This window comes from Amphiura filiformis, chromosome 7 (genome assembly GCF_039555335.1).
Source record: "Amphiura filiformis chromosome 7, Afil_fr2py, whole genome shotgun sequence".
In the NCBI taxonomy this organism is placed as follows: domain Eukaryota; kingdom Metazoa; phylum Echinodermata; class Ophiuroidea; order Amphilepidida; family Amphiuridae; genus Amphiura; species Amphiura filiformis.
This window is the reverse complement of record NC_092634.1, coordinates 47192271-47216719: the sequence shown is the minus strand read 5'-3', so window position 1 is coordinate 47216719 and position 24449 is coordinate 47192271. Positions and strand designations below refer to the sequence as shown.

At 36.1% G+C, this 24449-nt stretch overlaps 1 protein-coding gene across 1 annotated transcript in view; it reads left to right on the top strand.

Annotated features, from left to right (window-relative positions):
- LOC140157257 (dystrophin-like) overlaps window positions 1-24449 on the top strand; it is a 392916-nt gene that overhangs the window by 197914 nt on the left and 170553 nt on the right. Inside the window, 3 exon segments of the mRNA XM_072180385.1 lie at window positions 9428-9606; window positions 16291-16444; window positions 18260-18435. Coding sequence (XP_072036486.1) covers window positions 9428-9606; window positions 16291-16444; window positions 18260-18435 — 509 coding nt within the window.

Below are 24449 nucleotides of genomic sequence, written 5' to 3'. Positions count from 1 at the left end.
TGAAGAAGAAGAGGATGATGATGATGAGGAGGAGGACTAATGATGATGATGATGTTGATGCATATTATTAATGATGATGATGTTGGCGATGATGGATAAGATAAATATGTTGTTGTTGTTGTTTTTGTTGTTGTTGTTGTTGTTGTTGTTGTTGTTGTTGTTGTTGTTGTTGTTGTTATTGATAATGATTGTGAGGAGGAAGAAATAGACGAGGAAGACGGTGCCGGCGGTGATGATGTTTATATAAATCAACATTTTGGAAGGTGAAGTCCATTTATGACTTTTTAATATGTGACAAATTCAAATCAATTAATAAATTCTGCATTTTAAGTTTACTCCATTTTAACACTAAATAGAAATTATTCAACAAAGTTATATTATAATTATCGTCAAAAAATGTTTCTGAGTTATGAAAGTTTACTTTTTAGAATGAGTAATATTGTATTAATCTCAAGTCCTTGCAGAGACGGTTGTTTTATTTTCCCTTCTCCTGCCGTTACTGAAAGCTCAATGTTCTTACAAATGTGGTACACTAGTATTTAGCTACAGTATACAGCTTTAAAGTGTAAAAACTATAGCCTTCTAACATGAGAATTGCCCTCCCTAGGCAAGATTGAAAAAATAGGGCGGACACGCCCTGGTTTCCCCTACTACTAAATATTTTTGTAAACTTAACATAGTTTATTTTTCACTTCATATACAATTTTAAACCATTTCCCTTTTGTTAAAAGTTGCAAAATATGTGAAGCTAATGTAATATGAGAGAGAGAATAACCATTGGTTCACATTGCTGAATGTTGTTGATTTGCCAGTGGCCAGTTACAATGAAAACTAGTACAATAAATCAGAACTGAATAGTAGAAGTATAAGACAGTAAATAAGTCAACATGTTTGGTGGTATTCCATGAATGTAAAGAGCCTGATCAGAACTACAGCAAAGTGTAAATCATGAAAAAAGCAAGAAGGGATTCAACATGATTTGAACACCAATACACTAACCTCAGGAGGGGGAATATATTAAATTTACAATCCGAACCAATTTTCAGCAGTCATGAAGATCAATAATTTAAAGGGGAAAATATAGCGAATTTGAGGATTCCTTACAGGGAGTGTATCGGGATCTGTACCATAGATTCTGTGTCTCTGCGTCGGTAGCCATCGGATTGAATTTCTCTCACTCATCGGGCTATTCCAGTTGAAATCCATACACCCCTATGGAAGACATGACCTTAATCTCCTACACAGGGGTGTAGAATTCAAATGGGAGTCACCCATTCAGGTAATCCCATTTGTAACTCACACTCCCTGTGTGAGAGATTATGGTCATGTCTTCCATCAGGGGTGTATGGATTTCAACTGGAATAGCCCATTTCATTAGCCAATCTCAAAAAATCAAGCTTATTTAGTGTGTGAGATAATGATTGAATGTTATCTGCATTGGGACCCCGTGCCGTCCCCCAACAAAGGAACTTAGCATAGTGATAAACCCTCCTTTTATGCATTATGCACAGTGCACTCCACAGAGATACCGGTATATGCATAAACATGCGCATGTTTAGATTTAAGTGGGTAACATTTAAGTATAATATCGTAGATGTGTGGGATGAAATGGGACTGATAATGTTAGCAATACGGCTTAATTGAGGAAACAATATATGATAATAATTATGATAAACAAGATCAATTTGAAATTTTTTATCTGATATTGTCAACCATTTAAATTAATTCCATCTAAAGTGGACTTAAAATTTCTGAAGTTGAAACAGAAAAATACAAAAGAATTCTAAAACAATGTTGGTGAACATGAGTGATATTAGAACTCATTTTGCTTCTTGTTTATATCTTTTGAGGATTTTTGCAGCTCAGAAGTGAATTTATTCAGGGATTTTCAAGTGGTAAAACATAATGGTAAATATGATCAAACTTTCATGTGGTATTTGTTATAAATACTAGGGATGAAAATATGTAATATTTATTGAATTGGTATGAACACGAGTGATATTATTAGAACTCATTGTGCTTCTTGTTTATATCTTTTGAGGATTTTTGCAGCTCAGAAGTGAATTTATTCAGGGATTTTCAAGTGGTAAAACATAATGGTAAATATGATCAAACTTTCATGTGGTATTTGTTATAAATACTAGGGATGAAAATATGTAATATTTATTGAATTGGTTGAAGATTCTTTAAAGCTGAGCTTCTGAATATCACTAGCTGGTAACTTGCCCAGTAACTTGATAATGTGACTTGAGAATAAACAATTAATAGACGTGTTTGGGGACATGTGACCTCAGCAGGGATCACACCCATTTCAACACAACATTTACATGCTTTACCGGTTTTCAAATCCATTTAAGGAGGTACTACACCCCTGGCCAATTTTGTACCTATTTTTGCATTTTTCTCAAAAATTATAGCATTGGTGACAAATAAGATATGTATCGTATATAATAGGGGCATGGACTACAACAGTCCTGATAATTCAGCAACTCAAGGCAAGTAGTTATTGATTTATTGATCAAATATTGGTTTTTCTTCATTTTTGACTGTAAAGCAGTATACAGACTTTTTATTATACGTACAATATTGTATGTACAATATATACGTATTTAATCTATTGCCATTCTATTTCCAGTAATGTTTAAGTTCTAACGAATGTTTGATGACGTAAAATCGATAATATATTTCTGCTAGATATTGTATGTAACATATTATCGATTTTTCGTCATCAAACATTCGTTAGAACTTAAACATTACTGGAAATAGAATGGCAGTAGATTAAATAACGTATATATTGTACATACAATATTGTACGCATCTACTCAGAGTCTGAAGCGCTTAACTCCACAACTGTTGTCTGTGCTGAAATAAAATTTCCAGTGCAGTAGTTGTAGTCCTTGCCCTATAATATACATATCTTACTATCTCACCAATGCGCTATAATTTTTGAGAAAAATGCAAAAATAGGCACAAAATTGGGCAAGGGTGTAGTACCCCCTTAAGGAGCATCAAACTTTAAGGTGAATGGAGCAAGGGAACAATGTTTTCAACGTGACATTTTTATAACTTTTCTTTCCCCTGTCAATGCATGCATAGGGAGCACAAATGCCTTGTAATACCTGTGCTAGATGAAACTTCTATAAAAACTGTCTATTACCCTCTGACAGAGAAAACCAAAAAAATGTATATTTTCATACAAGTTATTTATGAATTCCATGAATTTTAAAAGTTCACATCAATTTCTGAATAGAAGAGTTTATTCTGAATCGCAGAATAAAATTGAGATATAAATAATGTTATTTTCTGCATCAATATTTGTCATATGGCGAATCTTGCTCAAATTTCCAATAAGATGTTGTGAATATTACATTACTCTATTGCAGGAAATATTTGTGAGTTTTTTATTTTACACTTTTTGCAGATTTCAGAACCGCAAATTTAACCCCCTGAGCACTACCTGCCGATCTAACATTGCCTTAGATTGGTCAATTATGTGATATCTTCATTTTAATCACCAATCAGAATGGAGCTTTGCAAATAATTCACCCCAATTGTTTTGCGTGGTGAAATTATTCTAATAATGTTGTTGATTGGACCAATTGATGATGAAAACTTCTTTTTGACCAATAGGCAGGTAGTTCTCATGGGGTTAAGAGCCCGTGAAAATATTTCTGACCCATAGACTTTAATTAAATGTAACTGTTTTGAAACTACAAATAAACAATGATAAAAGAACATGTAAAACTAACTGTTCACAAATATTAATACAACAAAAATATCTGAATATGAATTTCTGGAGTCAAGTGGTACCAGGATTCTATAGCTTCATTAATTCATTTTGGTCAGAGATAAGTAATTTTAAAGTACTTAATTTCAGGCTTTTTAAATATTAAGCCAACATTTTCAAGAGCCATTCAAGGGGGTCCCACTGGGTGTATATTTTGCAGGCCCTCAACATTTTAGCAATTAGGCTGCTAAAAAAATTGTGTATACATGTAAGGATTGATACTCATAACCTTTCAATGATTTTGCCATGTGCAGGGTGCATTATTAGAATGATGTTTGAAAGTTTAAATAAACCTATTTAATCTAGGTGAACTGAACAACAGTTGCTTAAATATAATTAACAGGTTGTTTCACATTATTTATTGAACAAGCTATTTAAATATTTTAAGCAACTGGTTGTTCAGTTTATAATTTCTGTATTTTCTGTCTGTCAGCAGCAGACAGAAATTCCAATACAGTGGCTTAATAATAGTGCCAGTGGAGCACTCTAATGCAACCAGTTATGCGAAACTCACAAATTCAATGTCCAAATCAACAGAAATTTTGGAAATGAGCTTTTTGCGTGGATAGATCTTGAACCATATCCTTAAGAATAGGATGTTAGAATCATGACATGCCTCTTTAAGCTGACAATCAAAATGATACACTTTCAAAAATTCCACAAAATGTGAGCATATTAAATGAAGAGATAAATTAACTTCCTTTTTGCCCATTTTTGCTCAAGTACTTTATGAATTCTTCAATATATTTATGGTAACCCTAGTCCTAGTTCAGTGTACTCAAGTCAAGTAAAACTAAACACTCATATTGTTGACTTTCCTGGACCATTCAGATAGATTTCACCCAATGGTCACTTGTACTTAGTGATAATGTTACTCAAATTGCACTTTAAAGGAATTGTCCGGCAATCACAACATTGGGTCTTATATGTTTGAAAAATAATTATCAAGCACGAATCACATGGTTTTATTTCAATCAAACTCATATTAACCATAAAAACTAATAAAAACAGCCGTCTCTCAACACGCGATATTCAAAATTCCGCGAAATGTTCTAGAGCAGTGACGTCATGGTTATTTGTGCTCATTTGTCGACAGGCTTCATTGAACTATGTGGACGTCACTGCTCTAGACAATTTTGGCGCGGGAATTTTGAATATCGCGTGTTGAGAGATGGCTGTTTTTATGATTAATATGAGTTTGTTTGAAATAAAACCATGTGATTCGTGCTTGATAATTATTTTTCTAACATATGAGGCTTAATGTTGTGATTACCGGACACTTCCTTTAAGGGATACAGTTGGCACATCCACATGGAGGGATTTTTGCTTAAGCAATGCGGTTCTCGAGCAAAAACTTGGGGGAATCTGCTGTGTGACTGTCTCAAGGATATCAACCCGGGGATTTCAATCCCTAAGTACATTGTATGCTGCCAAGACATTTTGGGGATTTCATGATTTCCTGAAGTGATCCTTGATTAGTGCTCAAGTGCTACCATCATGTGAACGATATATTTTTGCGATATATCTCGAGTGCTTACCTTTAATTATATTTAATACGGCTCAATTTGGCACGCCACTAGATGGGTCACAGTAAGCTTCTTTTTGTAATTCCAGACTTGACGTCATCAACCAATGCGAAACTCAAGGATTCCATGGTTCAATTGAGTTGGGTGGTCACCTGTGTGGTCAATCGTGGGGATTGACTGCAGGGATTAACTTAGGAATTGCAATTCTCAAGCATGCCAATCCTTGAGAATTGTATGACTGTCTGAACAGGACTATCATAGCATCTTGTCCAACGGTATCATTTTTGTGTGTGGAAATTCTACATGTTTAGGGATTTGGCATGTATAATAACAAAGGATTTTGAAAGCCAAAAATTTTGTCACATTTGTCTAGACAATGGTTGGGGAATTCGGAATGTCCTAGTTTTGTCCCAGAGTTTTGTATACTTAGCTTACAGATTATATATTATTCAGCAGGGAGTGCAACTACTTTATGTTCATTACTCGCAATTAGAGTGGTTACCGCACCATAGCTGAACCATGGAGCTTTGCCAGTATATTGTAGTATACCACTGTTGCATGTTTCGGACATGAGGAGTGTCATCCCTGGTGGAGAATATATTTTCATTATATTCATTTGACACCACCTGGTGGGATACCTTCTTAGCATTTCGATATATATGAAAAAGACCCAAAATAGGAATATTGACCCATTCTTATGAGGAGTGTCACCCCCGGGTGCGAAAATATTTTTATTAGATTCTTTACTTCTTTCTCTTTCATTTGACACCACCCGGTTGGTCATACTTTTTGGCATTTGGAGATATGCCCATTTTAGGCCAAAAAGCAAGTGAGTAAGTAAGTTAGACTAATATAAGCTGATACCCTTTCATGGTTCAGCAAAAAAGACATATGCCGATGATAAGGCACAAGTTTCAGAATTTGTTTGCATCTAAATGTAGAAATTATACGTTTGCCACCAAAATATTTGTTACAAGATGAAAATGAGTTATAAAAGATTGAATTATGAATATACTTGTCAAAAGTATTTGCCATCAAATATACAAAAAATATTTTTCAGAAAACCCCCACTCTTCGCACCTCTCCCCCGAAACGCCCCTTTTCCAATTAAATACCCTTTATTTTTAGTTCAACTTATTATGTGTAGTATGCTAACACATTCAACAGGAACAAACATACATGTATTGTTAAATTCCAACGTGCAGTAATGAGTAGTTCTACTAATTTAGAATCTCACATGTCTTCCTAACATTGTTGTGAGCTAGTACGGTAAGCCCGGGACACCAAGCTAGTACAGTAATAGTGAATCATTTCGAATAGCTGATCATAGTTCATATTTCCTGTATATGACATGCTGACCTACACTAAAAAGTCAATGTGGAGGGCATGTGTATGAGATATACTTGACATACAACTTATGGTTTTTAAGGTGTCTTTGTATAAGTGGTCATTCCGTTTGGAAACGTGCTTTAATCCTGATGAGGTGAACTGGTTAATAGCGTACTCTGTGACTTAGTTATGTCGTTAATGCATAGTGTAAGCATGGACATAGGGGATGTAAGTACATGTACTTAGGGGAAGGGGAAGAATCTAATGGGGCATTGCTGGCTGGGTTGCTGTTGCACTGGGTTCTTTATGTGTAAGCTTACAATACAGTGTCATGTAATCTTCCTTCATATCAAATTTGGCATACTTATACATAATTATTTATGCACATAGTCAAAGTTTATGGGGGGGGGGGGATGTTTGTTTATGTGTATATGTATGTGGGGGTGTATTTATAAAAGTCATGTGGGTCCATGGTTTGAAGCCTACCTTTGGGTCCTCAGTTATAGGGATAAGTCCTCGTTTACAGGTCTTTACAAGTAAGTGGGGGTGTGTGGGGGGTTGTCTGCTTTATCGATCATAGATGTACAATAATACGCATAGCAGTTATACATGTCTGTGATTATTAATTTAGGAAAAACTTTTAAAATAATGTAATCATGTGCTATTAGTCACACATGACATGATAGTACATTAGGCATCTTATTCATTTATTGAATACTCATCAACTCAACTTGAAGGAACTTATACGGTGAGACTAATTATGAAATAATAATTACTTTTGGCGACTGCATGGTTGATAAAACCCTAGTTGTACAGTTAAACATGATATTAATTAACAACAATAGTAGGATTTCATCATGCAAAGCCCATTATGTTGATGAATTCCTTAGTTATTTTCAAACATGTTTTCATAATAATCATGTTGACAAGGTGCCACTTTCAACCTGTCTGTCAGTATAGAGAAGGGCTAAGTGTATCTTATTTATGGTTAGGGCACTTATATAGCTCTGGTGTATGAGGTCCTGGGTTCAATGCTGGGGTTCGATCCTTGTGGTGGTAACTTTCTGGGATAAGTTGGCTTTGGGGGAAAAGCAAATTTAATTGGTAACATATAGGCCCTATAGATTTACATGTGCTTGCTAAAAATATGCAATTTTGTAGGTCAAAATATACACCTCGATTTTCAAATAAACTAAAAAATACGGGATTTCCTGCCAAAAATGCAAAATCTAAACACATTGAAATGTCAAAATCATTTGGAGTCAAAATATGTGAATTGTGTCACAAATAACGCAAATATGTATTCTTAGCAGCCGCAGGTTTAATAACTGCAGACTGCACTCATCCCACCATGAGTAAATGAACCATGCAAGTACTCCATCCTTCAAAGGGGACGTTAAGAAAGCCGTCCATGGTAACTGCAGTCAGTTCTGAAAGAGTAGGCATGCACCTCTGTTTATCTCAATTGGTGATGTTTGTTTGTTCATGGGTGATCCTTTGTTAGTTAGGTTAGGTACCCCAGAGGTGCAGCAGTGAAATGGAAATGAACAGTATATTGCCACTAACCACCTAAAACAGGCCTTCAACACTTTGTGTACAAGTAACATTTTGTCTTGTATTGCATTATTTTAACATTTTCAATTCATCCAAATGAAATTTTCTTCCTCTACAAATAGCTAGCAAAACATTGGTTGAACAGTCCATTCTTTATGTGAAACCAATTTACTTACAGATGATAAGAACCGGTCTGTAAAACCCTTTATAAGATTAGTTGCCTTACCAAAATTAGATTATTTTAAGGCAAAATAACAAAGCAATTGTAATAATTGTCTAATGAGATTGCTTCACATATTACATATTGCAGATTTGTCAAGGTTAGGGCATCTGTAGAGACGATATCGTAACCCTTCCCAGAATCCTTTGCAACATGATGCATCACCTCGCTATAGCAAATGACAATCCTATTACTGGTTCCCTTGTTTTCCTTTTGAGAATTAACTGACTGAACATGGGTTAATAGTCAAGAAATAAACATATTTTGCAAGATCTGGATGTGTTGTGTTCATTGAGGTACTTTTTTCACTATCAACCCACGTTGCACTATAGCAAATCATTACAGAAAATTGAAATGGAAGGAATGCATTGTGGGAAGTGTAAGATATCTTCTCTGGAGGCATGGATCTCAAACACTCATCTCTAAGGACACAGTTCATTGACTGCAATATGTTTCTACACATACATGTGGAATGAATTTATTGCAATGGGGGACAAAATTGCATATTTTACCTCATTTACAGGGGGTAACAATGATATAAAACTAGGGGTCGTTCAGTGAGATCTTGGCAAGTTTAGGCCTATAAACAGTGCCGAAATACACAAAATTTAATTGTCAAAAATGGAGTCTGTATTACATTGTGCGAAATCTCCTAGCTGTAATTCATTGCGTGACACTGGGAGATTTTGCCATATCGCAGACATATCGTAGGAAGCTTTAAAACAATTGCGATATTGAAAATTACATTGTGATATCATCGTCGATCCCGATATCGCACATACATAGTGAACAGTATCAGTTATAGAATGACCTTTGAATGTAATTGGTACAAACAGCTCGTACTCTAACATGTGGTCATTAACTTTTGAGCTAACGGGATGGAAGTTATTGACCTATGCCATAGGAAAATGATACTATTAAAGCTCAAAAAAAGTGATACATCTATCAGGACTGTGTTCATGTAAATTTCTTTTCATATTCTCAATCGTTTTGTCTTGTTATATCTTGCAGACCATCCAGGAAAGCCTAGACAGTCTACGCCCTGACGTTGATTCCATCAGCAGCCGACAGAATGCGGTGTTGGCGCAGGCGGGCGACAACCAATCGGAGCGTAGTCAGATCGGGGAGGTGATGGCTAGATTTAACTCAGACTGGGACAGAGTCAACCGTGACTATGACGATAGACACGGGTAAGTAGGAACAAGAACTGTCTTTAAAAAAGACAATCCCATAAAAAAATCTGTGATCTATACTTTATTTTACCTTGAATTTGGTAGTGATAAAAAAATACGTATTTTGATGATCGCAAACCATGAATGCTTCCGTAATCCCGTAGGGTGCATACCCAGGCGTATGCAAGAACGGTTTGTCGACATGAAAGCGGCTCAGCCGTATTAAAGCAGTGACATTGGAATTGAGGTGAAACTAAGTTTAAAAGGGTGTTGAACTTTTCCCATATTCATCTCTTAATGAGGAATTGCATTCCTAAAACAGATTCAAAAGTTGCATGCAACAACATCAGATTGCAGTGAAGACATTAGTTGAAGGTATAGAGTTTGAAAATTGATAGACCTGTATGTATACACATGCAAGAGGTCCTCTGTATATTTTTATATTGTAGGGCACTGATAACCATTGATTAGCCATATTTAACCATTGAAAAGTACGGTGATTTACAGTGTACTGTGCACAGGCAACACTGGCGTGTCCAGGATCTTTCCTGGGGGGCCTAAGCCCCGCACAGATTTATGCGGGGGGCTTAATGGCTAAAATTGACAAAAAACGGCTGATTTTACATGATTTTTAATAAAGTGCGGGGGGCTTCAGCACCCAAAGCCCCCCCCCCCTGGACACTCCACTGGGCAATAACCTGCAAGCCTCAGCACACTTTGCAGGAATTGTCAACTATGCTCTTCATGATGAAGTCATATGGTTAGAGCACTGTTTAAAATGACTATAACCCTGGCTATCCATGCTTTCCAAGCTGAAGTCTAATATGGTTAGAGAACTGATAACTATGACTAACCATGGTTAACTATGAGATCTGATCATGAGGAGCACATCCCTGTTATCTATCATATGGCGTCAGAGTTATTAACTCTGCGTATCATTTTTAAGAGAAACCAAAATATTTATTACAAGAAACAAATTATGCTAATGAATTATATTCAAGTATAGGAAATGTAGACATTGTGGAGGACCTGGCATGTGTTTATGCATGTGTTTCTAAGGTAGAAGTGTGTTATTACGCTAAAACTTTGGAAAAACCTTAAGAACAACAACTTCAAAATGGTGCTCTCAGAACAGGTGGATAAACAAAACATAAGTTTGTTCGCTAATGATTCTTATCGATGGTAAGGTTTGTGTATGAAAACTACAGACTCCGAGTGATCATAATTCTGCTGATTTTGTATGATGAAAAACACTTGGAGCCTGAAAGGAGAGAACATTTTGGGTCATATAAATACTCTGTGGAGTAAATTTGAATCTGTGTAAAGTGGTGCTCAACTATTCAGTGTTTGTTACCCTAGATGCAAACAAAACACTAGATGGAGCCTATTAAGTTGTGCCTAAGAATAGAGAATTGATGGCATTGCCTACAAACCCACATCCTAAGTTGAAAATTCCAATTGAGTTAACCCCATGAGAACTACCTGCCGATTGGTCAAAAAGAAGTTTTCATCATCAATTCGACCAATCAGCAACATTGTTAGAATAATTTCATCACACACAAAAATTGGGGTGAATTATTTGCAAAGCTCCATTTTGATTGGTGATTAAAGTGAAGATATCACGTAATTGACCAATCAGAGGCAATGTTAGATCGGCAGGTAGTGCTCAGGGGGTTAATAGATCATAAACCAACTCCATGAGCAATATATTGAGCATGCATGTAGATTCATATTGGTTGTATCGTTCATTTCAATTCCATTCTTTAACTTTATACTCCCCTTTTCTGTCCTTTTCTCTCTTCTTTCTTTTCTCCTTTCCTTTCCTACCCTTTTTTCACCGCTATCTTTACCCCCAAATGTAGAGAGAGTACCTACCCCCCTTGGCTTGACCCTTATGGCACATACCCCCCATACGGTACCCCCAGGTCTGCTACGGTTAACGTGAATTACCATCAAGGTAGTTACACAGATATACGGGGAGTGGACGCAGAGTCTGCCACTGTACATAGACTTGTCAAACATAGACTGTGTTGTAGCAAGTCAGACTGCAGGAGGTATTTGTTAATAAGTCTCTAAATCTACGAAACGGTGACGCATTTAGACATTCGTTTAACATTTTAACATGCGTAATACATAAACATCCGTGTATTTAGATTCTAAATGTGGCATTTAAAGGGATTATACAGTCATTTAAATTTTGACACTCAAGACGTAAGACCACGATATTGATATTTTGAAAGTATGTGTGAGATGTTATTTAAACACCTTACCCTGCTATGGAATTCAACTTGAAAATAGTTTCTTCATATGAGTAAAATAGAGCACCCTTGAATAAATGGCACATCTGCGATCAAGCAAAATGAGTCATTACTCAGGCAGAATCAAAATTCAAACTCTCTCCACGTGGGTGTCGATTGCAGACCATTATTTTGTTAAAATTCAAAAATTTCAGAATTGTAACTGTTCATTACCATATTTGGAATCGGCATGAAAAATGCATTCAAATGAGTACAAACAAGCCTAGTATTGGTTCATTGGTTCTTAAGATAGCTCTTGATATTTTGAAAAAATATCTCAAAACTTTGACTTTTTATGTTGAAGGCTATGGTGATCATGCAAATCATTAGGCTATTCCATTTAAAATCCACACTACCCCTGTGGAAGATTTTGGAAATATCTGCCACAGGGGGAGTATGAATTTCAAATGGAATGAGCACATGCAGCTCCATTTGAATTTCATACACCCCCTGAGAAAGATTCATCCTGAATCTTCCCCTGAGGGAGAGTGAGTTTCAAATGGAGTTGCTAATGTGTTAATTCCATTTGAAATGTATACTCCCTCTGTTGAAGATATTTTCAAAATCTTCCATAGGGGTAGTGTGGATTTTAAATGGAATTTAAGGATGTCAAAACTGATGTTGTCAATGACTGTATGTCCTAAAACCTAAATGGCATAATTTTAGAAGCTAAACATGTGTGTTTGGAAGTGAATGTACCCAATATCTTGTGTTCAGCCAAGCAGCCTTTTGGGCACGAGTCATTTGTAACACCATGTGAACATGTTAGGTATGTAGCTTCTAAACAACATGCGAATCATGTGTGTTAAAATGTTAAACACTTTGTCTTAGCAAGTCGCTGTGACATAGATTCACTAGTGTGCCAGAGAATAAGCCAGCAATGGAAAACTAATAGACCTCAAAATTAATGATATCACAGTGCAAATTATTTGACTCCAAAATGCACATATTGCATTTTAATTTTCAGCAAATTTTGGGGCATCATTCTCACACATAACTTGATGATTCAGTGGCACAGAAATGTATATCCATAAGTTGTGCATTCATGTAGATATCAGCAGCACAAAGATGTAACTGCATGTAAGTTATTTAGAATAACGTTTTTCTATCGCTTTGACATGCATCTTTGTGTTGCTGAGCTCTTGCTATCTACATGTAGATGCAACCATTAATTAGATAGCTAATGGACATACATCTTTATGCTGCTGAGCCTTCAAAGCTTTTCAAGTCAGTTTTGTCTGCCTCTAATAAACTTTAATTGGTAGACATTGCATTGGTTTTCATTGCTGCTGTATTCCACTGGAGGCTAAATATTTGAGAATGCAGTAGATAGCAGTGTGATAAACTGATGAACAGTGTGTGTGATCTTCTATAACAAATGAGGCTAGACCTTCATCATTAATTTTCACAAAAATAGAACTCAATGGACCGCAATGAACTGGCATGTATATCATGTTGACACTTTCCATTGCTTATACATATATAGCAATGTATCAACTTCATAGTTCATTTTAACACCTGTAGTACTCACAAACCTAAGGGTAATTCCCTTCAATAAATCACATGTGACACGATCCGATTCAACTACGACAAAGGAGCCAATTTTGAAAATGAGTCATAAATCTCATCATCAACTTGCACTGTAACCAAGCATGCTATTCTGAAATTATGCCTCTGTAGCATATTGGTTGCATAGTATCATTGTGCTGGCATGTCCCTTTTTAAAGGGAGTTTGATTACAATATATGCCTCTTTAGTTTAGTATACTTGATTGTAAAGTATCCTTCTGCTGGCACATCCCTTTTTAAAGGGATTTTTGAAATAAGCGAGAAAAATAACTAATAAAAAACATAAGAAAATGGACATATAAAAGGTTTATAACTTTGAAAAAAGTATTCAAGAGATCTGGGGATTCGACATCTGTAATTTCTGACTTTAGCCTGAGTGGATCGGATTGGGTCACATTTGGAAAAAGGGGGAGACATTTGATAACAAGCTAATTTTTAGATTCACCTGAGTTTAAGTAGAGTTTGTATGAAAGATGTAATGAAGAATAAGGCAGCCTAAATGCTTCACCCTAGACAATGACTTTTAAATAAGGTGCACGGTTGCCAACCAGTGGCGGCGCCAGGAAATTTTTTCAGGGGGGGGAGCATTGAGGGGGCAAAGTGAATTTCAGGGGGGGGGGGACAAAATCAACAAATTTTGCGCAAAATTGCTGTAAAAATTTTGGGTTTTTACTGGGGGTAACAGGGGGGCAAGAGTTTTGACTAAGCCCCCCCCCCTGTGGCGATACCACTGTTGCTAATATTTTGCAACAGTTTTTTTGGGCAAATCATGAAACAGTCTTTTTCTTGGACCAGTTGGATTGTATGGAATACTAAATGGTCACAAAATGTTGACAGAATATAGCCCAAAATTTCCCGTCATCACCACAGGTTTTCGGAACTGAACCAAATTATACCAGAAATATTCCATAATCGCCCAAATTGGCTGTCAAATTCAGGATTTCATAACCCAGTGCAGATGTTAGGTGAATGTTGATGGGAAAATGACTTGCTATAACATTCATATATTCAGTGAATATGGTGACGTTTTGACAGCTTCACATGTTTGGCAGTTCTTATGATGGGATCAGAATGATAAAGCCGTTTTCTATGTTTGTAGAATGTGATAAATGCAATATAAATGAGTTAAACATTATTCATTTTCTTTTCTTGAATGAGCAACTTTTCATTTTAGATGTACATATTGTAGCATATTTTGTATGTATTGCATTGTAAGTGCTAGAGTCCATCATGAAACTTTAAATCCATTATAACTTGCAGTTAAATTGAATAATGCAAGTTAGGTATGTTAAATTTGTAAAATTGGACTGCAGTTATACTTTTGATATATAATTCTGGCAAGATTTGAAAAAGATGCGAAGGATGATGATGGTGATGATGATGATGACGATGAGGAGGATGTTGGTGATGGTGATGATGATGATGATGAGTTATGCTGATGAATTGATGATGATAATTTTAATGATGAGGACCAATTAATGATAATAATGGTGATGATAACCATGACTGAAGACGATGATGATGGCAATGGATGATTGACTAGGAGGAGGATGGTGATAAAGATGGTGACAAAACATCTGCATTTTTTGTACAAGAATAGCAAACAAACTAAAAACAATATATTCTTCCACCGTGCATACTTAAAAATACTACAAGGCAAGGAAAATATATTTGGTATTATGTTACATACAGCAAATTATGAAATTGAAAGACGAACTATGGTATCTTAACTTCATGCCAGGTATTAAAATATTTAATATTCCATCGTTGAATATGATCAGTGATAAAAGCAATTTGCCTGCATCTCTCACCTCTGGGAATAAGTGACTCTAGATTAAGAAGATGATTAAAAATTCTAAGATTTATAACGATGTGCTTAATTACCATAAACGGATAAGAGTAGAAATGTTTGCGCACCATTAATTTTTGTGCGAAGATAACTTTTACCAAGAGAAGATATTTTATACTTCCCATAATGCATTTCTTCCATTTCAATTTCCTGTACTGATTTGCTATCTGGTACAACATGGGTTGCTAGTGATGAAATGTACCTCAATGATTAGAGCGCATCCAGATCTTGCAAAGTATGTTTATTTCTCGACTACCGACCCCAGGCCTGTACGCAGGATTTCATTTGGGGGGGTGCTGATTTTGAAAAAGTGGATTTTTTTACAAGAGGGGGGGGGGCGATTTTGTGAAAAGTGGAGTTTCTTCCCAAAATTTGGACCTTTTTTGTCCAATACGGGCCTGACCGACCCATGTTTAGCCAGTCTGTTCTCAAAATGAAAACAAAGGGAATCTGAACAGGAATCGGAACAAAGTAATGGAAGTATCATTTGATGAAATGAGGTGATGTATCATGTTGCAAAGGATTCTGGGAAGGGTAAGAGAGTTACCATTAGACTTGGTATGTATGTTAAAGATGAACACCCATAAAAGTGAAAATGAAAATGACAGTGAGGGATGAAAAGATAACGTAGGTGAACATTTAAAAAAAAATATCAGTATTATGCATAAAGGCACTTTTCTTCATTTGCCTAGGTGTGTTATTATCACAATTCCATTAAAGTGAAGTGTTTATTGAATTACTATAAAGTGTTAATGTACATGAATACATAATGAAACTAAATTCAAGGTGATATTAATGTGTGCCTAAAACTATTTCCTATTTTACAAATTTCTTGATAATGCTTAAAATAGCTAATTTGATGACACTATGTATCAGAAATATGAAACAAAGTGCGGAATATACCCAGTTGAAGATTTATGTGTACTTATCTATATTGTAACAAACTCGTCATTTTTGTATTCCTATGTTTTTTATCGTCAATCTGCAGAGGTTTCCGACGGTGCTTTGACCAATGGAGACAGTTCCACTGTGACATGCGTGACTTGGCATCATGGCTCAGCGAGGCCGAGAGAAATATTCAGGACTGCAAGTCGACTCATGACGGAAGACTGGACGTGTTTAAGGCCAGAACAATGCAGCAGGTAATATTAGGCTCTTATAAAGATGGAGAGGACCTTATGTAGGGGGGGGGGGCATTTTCAGATGTAGACTGACATTTTGTAGGGGGTACAAGGGCCATTCTCAGATGGAGATGGAAAGTGGCCTGTTAAAGGGGGTCATTCTCAGATGGAGAGTGACCTTTTGTAGGGGAGTGACCTTTTGGTAGGGGTCATTCTCAGATAGAGACTGATCTGTTGTTGGGGGTCATTCTCAGATGGAGACTGACCTTTGTAGGGGAGTGACCTTTTGGTAGGGGTCATTCTCAGATGGAGAGTGACCTTTTGTAAAGTGTTCATTCTCATGGAGAGTGATCTTTTGTAGGGATAATTCTCAGATGTGGAGTGACCTTTTGTAAGGGGTCATTCTCAGATGGAGACTGATCTACTGTAGGGGGTTATTTTCAGATGCATACTGACCTTTGACATTTGTAGGGGTCATTATTAAGAGGTTCCCTGTGTGTTGTCCTCTCTGTCGCACTAAAGGAGGAGGCACCTAAGCTGTAGTACTTTGTTGACATCTTCATAATTCTATAAAAATGTTGAGAAATTTCAGAATTAAGAATATTCAGGCATTTCTACAATTCGCAAGCAAATGCATTCAAACCATGTTCAAACATGCCTAGTGTTGGTTTAAGCAACTTGTGAAAATTTGTAGAAAATCTTTGAGTTACTGTAATATGTATGGCAATGTTGAAAACATTATATTTCAGGTCAAGTAGCAGGTTATACAAAATCATATCAAAATAGAAAAAGGAGAATAAACATTCACAATGTTTTATTCATTGATATTTAAGCTTACATTTATGATGCAGATGTATAAGTTTACATGCTTAATGCATTGAGTGGGTATTTACTGGCTCACAGGGGTAGACAGTGCTAATATGGAGAAGTCTTTGATTCATAATATTTAGAGCAAAATATAGAGAAGTTAACAACATTATCAGCATCTTGTTTGCTGTCATAGGAAAATCAATTCTCATGCATGTCAAGTATATAGCAAGCCTGTCATATTGTACAGGCACAATTGTGACAAAATGGCAGATCTCGTGAATAAAAGTCAGTGGGGAAAGCATGCTCAATAGATCTGTTTACTGTAAAAGTGGAAATTTTTGTGTTACACTAATTTTTTGCGCTTTTCGCGCACAACACAGCTACTGCGAAAATAAAAACATGCGAAATGTTCTTTTAATGTATAGGTCTATGTAAGAAGACTCAAAATCGCGAAATTAAAAACGAGCAATGTCGTTCCAAATCGGCAAAGTGCAAAAGATTATACATGTGAAAATTACCACTTTTACAGTATGTGTAAAGAAATATCTGAATCAGAGGGTATAAAATGAGAAGATTTTGTGCTTGTACAATTCTGACAAAATGTTAGTTCTCATGGCAGAAATGGGAATTGAGGAGGGGGAGTTCTCATGGCAGAAATGAGTGCCGCCTTGGGGTTTATAGGTTAGTGTTAAGGTGAAGTTTAGGGTTTATAACAACACTTTGGGTTTTCGGATTAATGACTAATGACCCTTCACACTATCAACCTGTGACCGGTTCAATTCACTATGGACCGCAATAGCCTCATCCCAATGGCATAGTTTAATAACCTCAATTAAACAATCATAGTGCAAAATTTGACCTCAAGTTGCAGAGTATGAGTTTTTGTACTCAAATTTTCAAAGGTCAGTCAATGAATGTACAAATGTATTGGGGTTAAAGAATGGTGCCCTGATAGATGAGCATGTTGTAGATCCTATAGTGATTATTATTTGCTATTTGACTCTTTTTGTGTGATTGTATTAACAGAAATTACAAGATGGCATTGCCAATCATCAAAGCATGGTCGCCTCACTAAACAGCAATGGTGAAGACATTGTGAGACAGTCATCATCCCTAGATGGAAGCATGCTCAAGGACAAACTAGATGGTCTCAATGCTAGGTGGCGCTCTGTTTGTACCGAAGTAGCATCCTGGAAAGAACGGTAGGTGCTTGTGATTGCATATTGTGTTTGATGGGCTTCATTTGAGGATAGTGATTCTTTAGTTTACAGGTTAAAGAGGAAGCCCCAGTACTTCTGGGGTGAACCAAACCTACCTGGCTATCAAATTTGACAAGGTTATCTCTGAATTTGACAGGTGCTAATTGATGTTTTAATGTTATTGCACCAATTAGCACCTGTCAAATTCAGAACCATGTCATTGACTAATTTGATAACCAGGCAGGTTTGGTTCACCCCAGAAGAACTGCTCTGTCGGGGTTTCCTTAAAGCTCATCATGTATGGAGTATACAAAAAAGCTTCATCACAAGCCAGGAACATGTGAGAACCCAGAGTCAGAATTCATATTCCCAGTTTGGAAGATTAAGGTCATGTCTTCCATAGGGGGGTGTATCATGGAAGTAATAGCCCAATGCTTTTGTAGGTACCATGACAACTATTATAAATAGAACACTGACAACTAGGAGGCTTTAGGGCATCATTGTTGGATAAAATGTGAAAATGATAGTTAAATTTTATTGTAAAGATCCCATTTTTTTCATTGGTTGTGTTTTGCAATGCGTATGTTCCACGTAAGGGATTTCATTATAATACCCCGGATAATACCATGGCCTATATTTGTGGTTATTGAAAGTCCTTTAGTGTGAGATTGAATAATTGATAGCCTGGATTGTCATTTTGGTGCAAAAAAATCACATTTCTAAAATAGCTGCCTTTTTGTAAATTATACATTGTTGTGCTGCTTTATGTATCAGATTGGAGAAACGTGGCTCTTTTTTAAAGATCCAGAGCTTGAGATGCTTTCAGGAGCAACTCTTGTCATGTGATGAGTAATCTCTCAAAGAGCCACTGACACACAAAAATGATAAGTTCATGGTGTATTTATCACATTGTATGTCAAAACATCATGAGGCAGCTATTGAGCTAACACAATAGTATTTGCTATGGAATGGTAACAGGGTTCCAATTCAAAGATTGAGCTATTTTGTTAGTTATTCCCGTTTTTTTAGAGTAAATTTTGTTGATAAAATCTAACCTAATTGTTGCAGAGCCTCATCTTTTTACTACATGGTTCACTTACAGATCCTGGTTAACTGTATCTTGCTAGATTATGTTTCCTTTAAAAAAACAGAGAATTTAAGTGCAATCATTGAATACCTTTACCAATGGCAATGAATAGTTTCCCCCGAACACTCTACACCCAGGACTCCACTCTGGGGATGTAAATTGTAAATCGTACCCTATCTGGGGAATACAAATTTGATTGTATCTTGTAAGATATCCTTTACCCTTTAAAAATATCATGCAACTGGAAATTTGAGCAAGTTCATTTATGACATCAATGTAACCCAGCTACTTAAAAATCAAACTTATCTTACACATCAAGGGTAATTATTTGAATATTTATAGAGTATTAGGAGCTATGGTATAAACAAATTGCTCAACTGAAACACATTGAAAATATGTGTTTCTTTAAGAAAAAATAAATAGGTGAAAATTATTCAATTTATAGCTCACTCACTTTATAGAAAATATCAGGTGGCTTAAGTAAGGTATCACATTCAAAATCTCTGGAAAGGTATGACATTTCAGGCTCTATACTACTCAAGCTATGTGCAAACAATTTGAAACTTAATATTTTGTGATAAAGTAGTAATACATTTGATCATTTAGTAGGTGCAAACAAAATAAATCATGTTTGGTATTCATAGTGGATTAGTGTAGGAGTGAATCATAGTTGAGAGACTAGTATTTCAGAATGCCTTCCTGTATAAGGCCAAAAAAAAAAAAAATTGTTTTGTTGCCCTCAAGCGCCCGGTCGAAAATCATTCAAATCTCCGACCGGTATTTTTATTTTATTTTTTTTTTATTTCGTACATTTGTACATTTTCAAACTTTTACCTCTTTCTCAGTGGAAGAATAGTGTTTTACTCAGTTCAGAGCTCCATATATATCAAAAAACATCAAGATTTCCAAAAAATGCAAGACTGAAAATATGTTGCCAAGTCGTGAACTTTTTCACTTTCGCAAATTTGTTTACAAAACGCAATCACGACGTTGTCAGGTCTGAGAAGGAGACTTCCGGCTCCGGTCTGTGGATTCGCCGTGCACTCGACACAAATAGAAATGTTCTAAAATATCGGTAATTTTTTTTTTACGTAAAAATGTATTGTGATATTGGTGAATATTTATTCAAGAAAATATATGTGAATTTTATTAAATAAAATTCATCAAAAAATCAAACAATTTCATTTAAACTTTGCCCACGAACTATACGTTCTACGAACAAGGTATGCATGCTGTCACTCAGAACCGTGCGTATAGGCAGCTCGTAGGAATCGGGCATGCTGATCAAAATGGGCGGCTCGCTGTTTGTTTGACAGCCTCCGTGAGGCCAGAAAGTGCACTTTAGTCGAGTGGCGAGTATTTCTTTGGATGATGATTTCGATGCTCTGTTCCATATCCAAAGGGAGACATTCCCTGCCTTCTTTTGTCCGAGGTAAAACTCGCTCGCTGTTTACTGTATGTTCTCATTTGATATTGTCATTTCATATATTTTGTGTACAAAAAATACATTTGAGCAGTGCAGTAATTCAATCTTAAAAAAAAAAAAAAACCGACCGCCCGACCCAAAATTCCAATTTTTCCACTTGAGGGCAACACAACAATTTATTTTTTTTGGCCTAATTTGGTTCACCTCAAGTTTGGGAGTGATGTCAATGCTTTTTCGCAGTTGCACTACAAGCGTGCCAACAAACCGCCCCTGTACGTGTGCGTTAACTTTATGCACGCGATTCAACACTGCGGTGAGCGAGATACGCATGTATGTGTCACTACCGAACTTGAGGGAACCAAATTATAGTTGGATTATACTGGTTTTTTTTGCACAAATGTACCATTTGGAGGTTTTGATGCTGCATGGCAAAGCAGTACACTCATCATATGCCTCTGCAAAATTGACATGCAAAATTGGTAGAGTACTATCTTAAACGGACCAATTGAAATATTTCAATCTTTTACTGGTTGATGATAGGAATCAATCTAAATAGATTGGAAAATATAAAGAATGAAATGGATTTTTGGATTTGATTGACTATTTCTCTTTTTGTAGACTTAATGTCATCATCCAATCAAGTGCTACTCTTAATTTACTGCCCAATGGCATGTGTTGCATATGGTTAGAATGAGATTTCAAATTTGTTCGAGGGAATATTTTTTTTTTTGGAAACGATACATCCTAACTTCAGTCTGTGAAAGAGGGAAAAGCAATGAAAATCAATCTTTTCAACTGAATATTCAATCGGAGAAGATTTCTCCCAAACTTCAATCCCTAAAAGATTGAAAATCACTCCTCTTGGCTGATAAAAAGGATTGAAAATTCAATCATTTGCCTGAATATTCAGTCAGAAATGATTTGTCCCTAACTGCAATCAGCAAAAAGAATTGCAAAATCAATCTTTTTGATTGAATATTCAATAGGAAAATTTACAAATGTATGTATATTTTGGGGGCCAAGTTCCAGGTGTAAGTTATTCAACTAATATTCCTTACACTGTCTGCCTAAATTTTTGAAGCTGGAACTCACGTCTTGTTTTTGCTTTTCATAAAGGTGAAAGGTCCGTTCTTGTGTTTACCGTACTGCTTGTTTTGAGTTCCGCTCATTCATTGTTTGATCTGTATTCCGATCAGTGAGATCATATTACATAGCATTTGAGCGATTTTTGTTTTTTAATCTTGTGAAATTTGAGCTGTTAATGTAGTTGTGTAGCAACGGTTTCCTCGGTAACTGAATTTAGAGAAATAGGAGGTGTGTTTAGGCGGTAGCCTACATTTGAATGTTACCTACAAGCGAGCCAGCAATTAAATTATGCTACAAGCGAGTGTGTGTCCACATGGGACTTACTTGTAAGCCAACTCACTTGTAAGAGTGACCTTCACTGGTAAATTATGCCATGATTATGCACAATCAGAATAGGATTGGGTCATCAAGGTAATGCTTACAAGCAAGCTAACATGCAAGTCTTGTTCACACTGGCCTTACATTTGAATGTTACTCGCTACATGTAAGATATCTTACATGTAAAATTGTCACTTGTAACTTGCATGTAGCTACATGCGAGTGCGTTTAGACGGGCACTACATACAAGTTTACATTTGAATGTAGTTACAAGTGACTTTACAAGCGATCGTCTGAACAAGCCTTTTGTCATTATCTAGCTGTGCAGGAATTTAATATTGATGATTTCTGGTTTAGTAGAGTACATATCAAAGAAGATATCATACCCTTCCCAGAATCCTTTGCAACATGATACATCACCTCATTTCATCAAAATGAGATTACATTTGTACAGGTTCCCTTTGTTTTCATTTTGAGAATAGATTGGCTTAATGGGGTTGATAGTCAAGGAATAAACATATTTTGCAAGATCTGGATGTGCTCTGTTCAATGAGGTACATTTCGTAACTATCGACCCATGTTGTATTAGATAACAAATCAGTACAGAAAAAATGGGAGAAATGCATTATGGGAAGCACTTACTAATAGAAGCAACAGGTAATGTCCTGTAATCATAAAAGTATAAAAATTCTTATGGCTAATTTTTCATTGCTCAACTATATTCCTTTTAAAGGAATTTTTATTTTTGGGTGCAGTAAAAATGAGACACGGTGCAAGCAAATTACCTTTCTTTAAAAAAAGAAAATTGGCAAATATTGCACAGTTTACTGCATATAAATTCTAGAGAGAAGTAAACACAGCCCTATTACTACCTATATGGCTATAATTTCCCAATCTCGATTATTTTATTCATCATTTACCTTTAAAAAGCAATAATGTCCCCATCTCACTAGGATCCACAACATGCTCATGTATCAGGGCACAGTTCTTCAACTCCAATACATTTGTACATTCATTGAATGACCTTTGAAAATTTGGGTACAAAAACTCATACTCTGCAACTTGAGGTCAAATTTTGTACTATGATTGTTTGATTGAGGTTATTGAACTATGCCATTGAGATGAGGCCATTTTGGTCCATAGTGTCTGTCCAGAATATGGGAAATAAACCAGAAAGAAGAATACCACATATTGCACCTCATGCCCAGTAACATATACAGTGAAGCCCTGTGTATCAATTACACAACAAGGCATCAACCACTATCTAATTGAATGTGCACGAAAGAAATTGTCAGCGACACTTATGAAAAAAAAGAAAGTGTGTTAAATGCCGCCGTGAACCCTGCTGAACATCTGTAATTTACCAAGCCACGTAAATTGATATTCTTTCACCAGAACCCTACCCCAGTTGTTGTGCATCCAGGCAATGTTCATGGTTATTTCCGATTAATGCCAGCATATTTTAGTCGCCTAGTAATGTTGTGTAGGAGTACATGTATGTGAACTGGATGGGAAGTGTAAGTGGTTTGAGCTGTAAATGGATTGAGTAATACTGTTAGGAATTTTGTATAGAGGCCTGTGTTGTAGAAGTCAATGTGGAGAACCTGGGGCAGGGTCTCATGTATTCTAGAATGAATGTGATTTCATACAGGCATGAGAATTTTCAGTTTTTAAACTGAATTCATTTGTTTGTAGTCAAAATTTCCACAACTTTATTTAATTTCAACCAGTTGTTAATTTTTCAGGAATCTTTTTGGTACTTTTTGCCCAATTTCACACACATTTTCAGTTTTGCCTTTTTTTTAAATTTTTAGGAAAGTGCAGTCTCATGCCTGTGATTAGCTTATGCGCTCATACCCAGTATGTTAGGTAGCCACCTGTCTGGCCATCATTTTAGACCGGGAGTTTGCTCCTGGGATGAGCAAAATTAATGCCTTTGACGGATGCTTCATTATAATTGTAGGTATTGACAAAGGCTTTTGACCATTTTATTAGACCAGTTTTGCAAAACATATTTGAGTTCTTTGAACCTCCATGGGCTGTAGAGGTCTGGTAAATGTTTTAAAGGTCAAATTAGGACAGGCAGTTTTATTCACATGA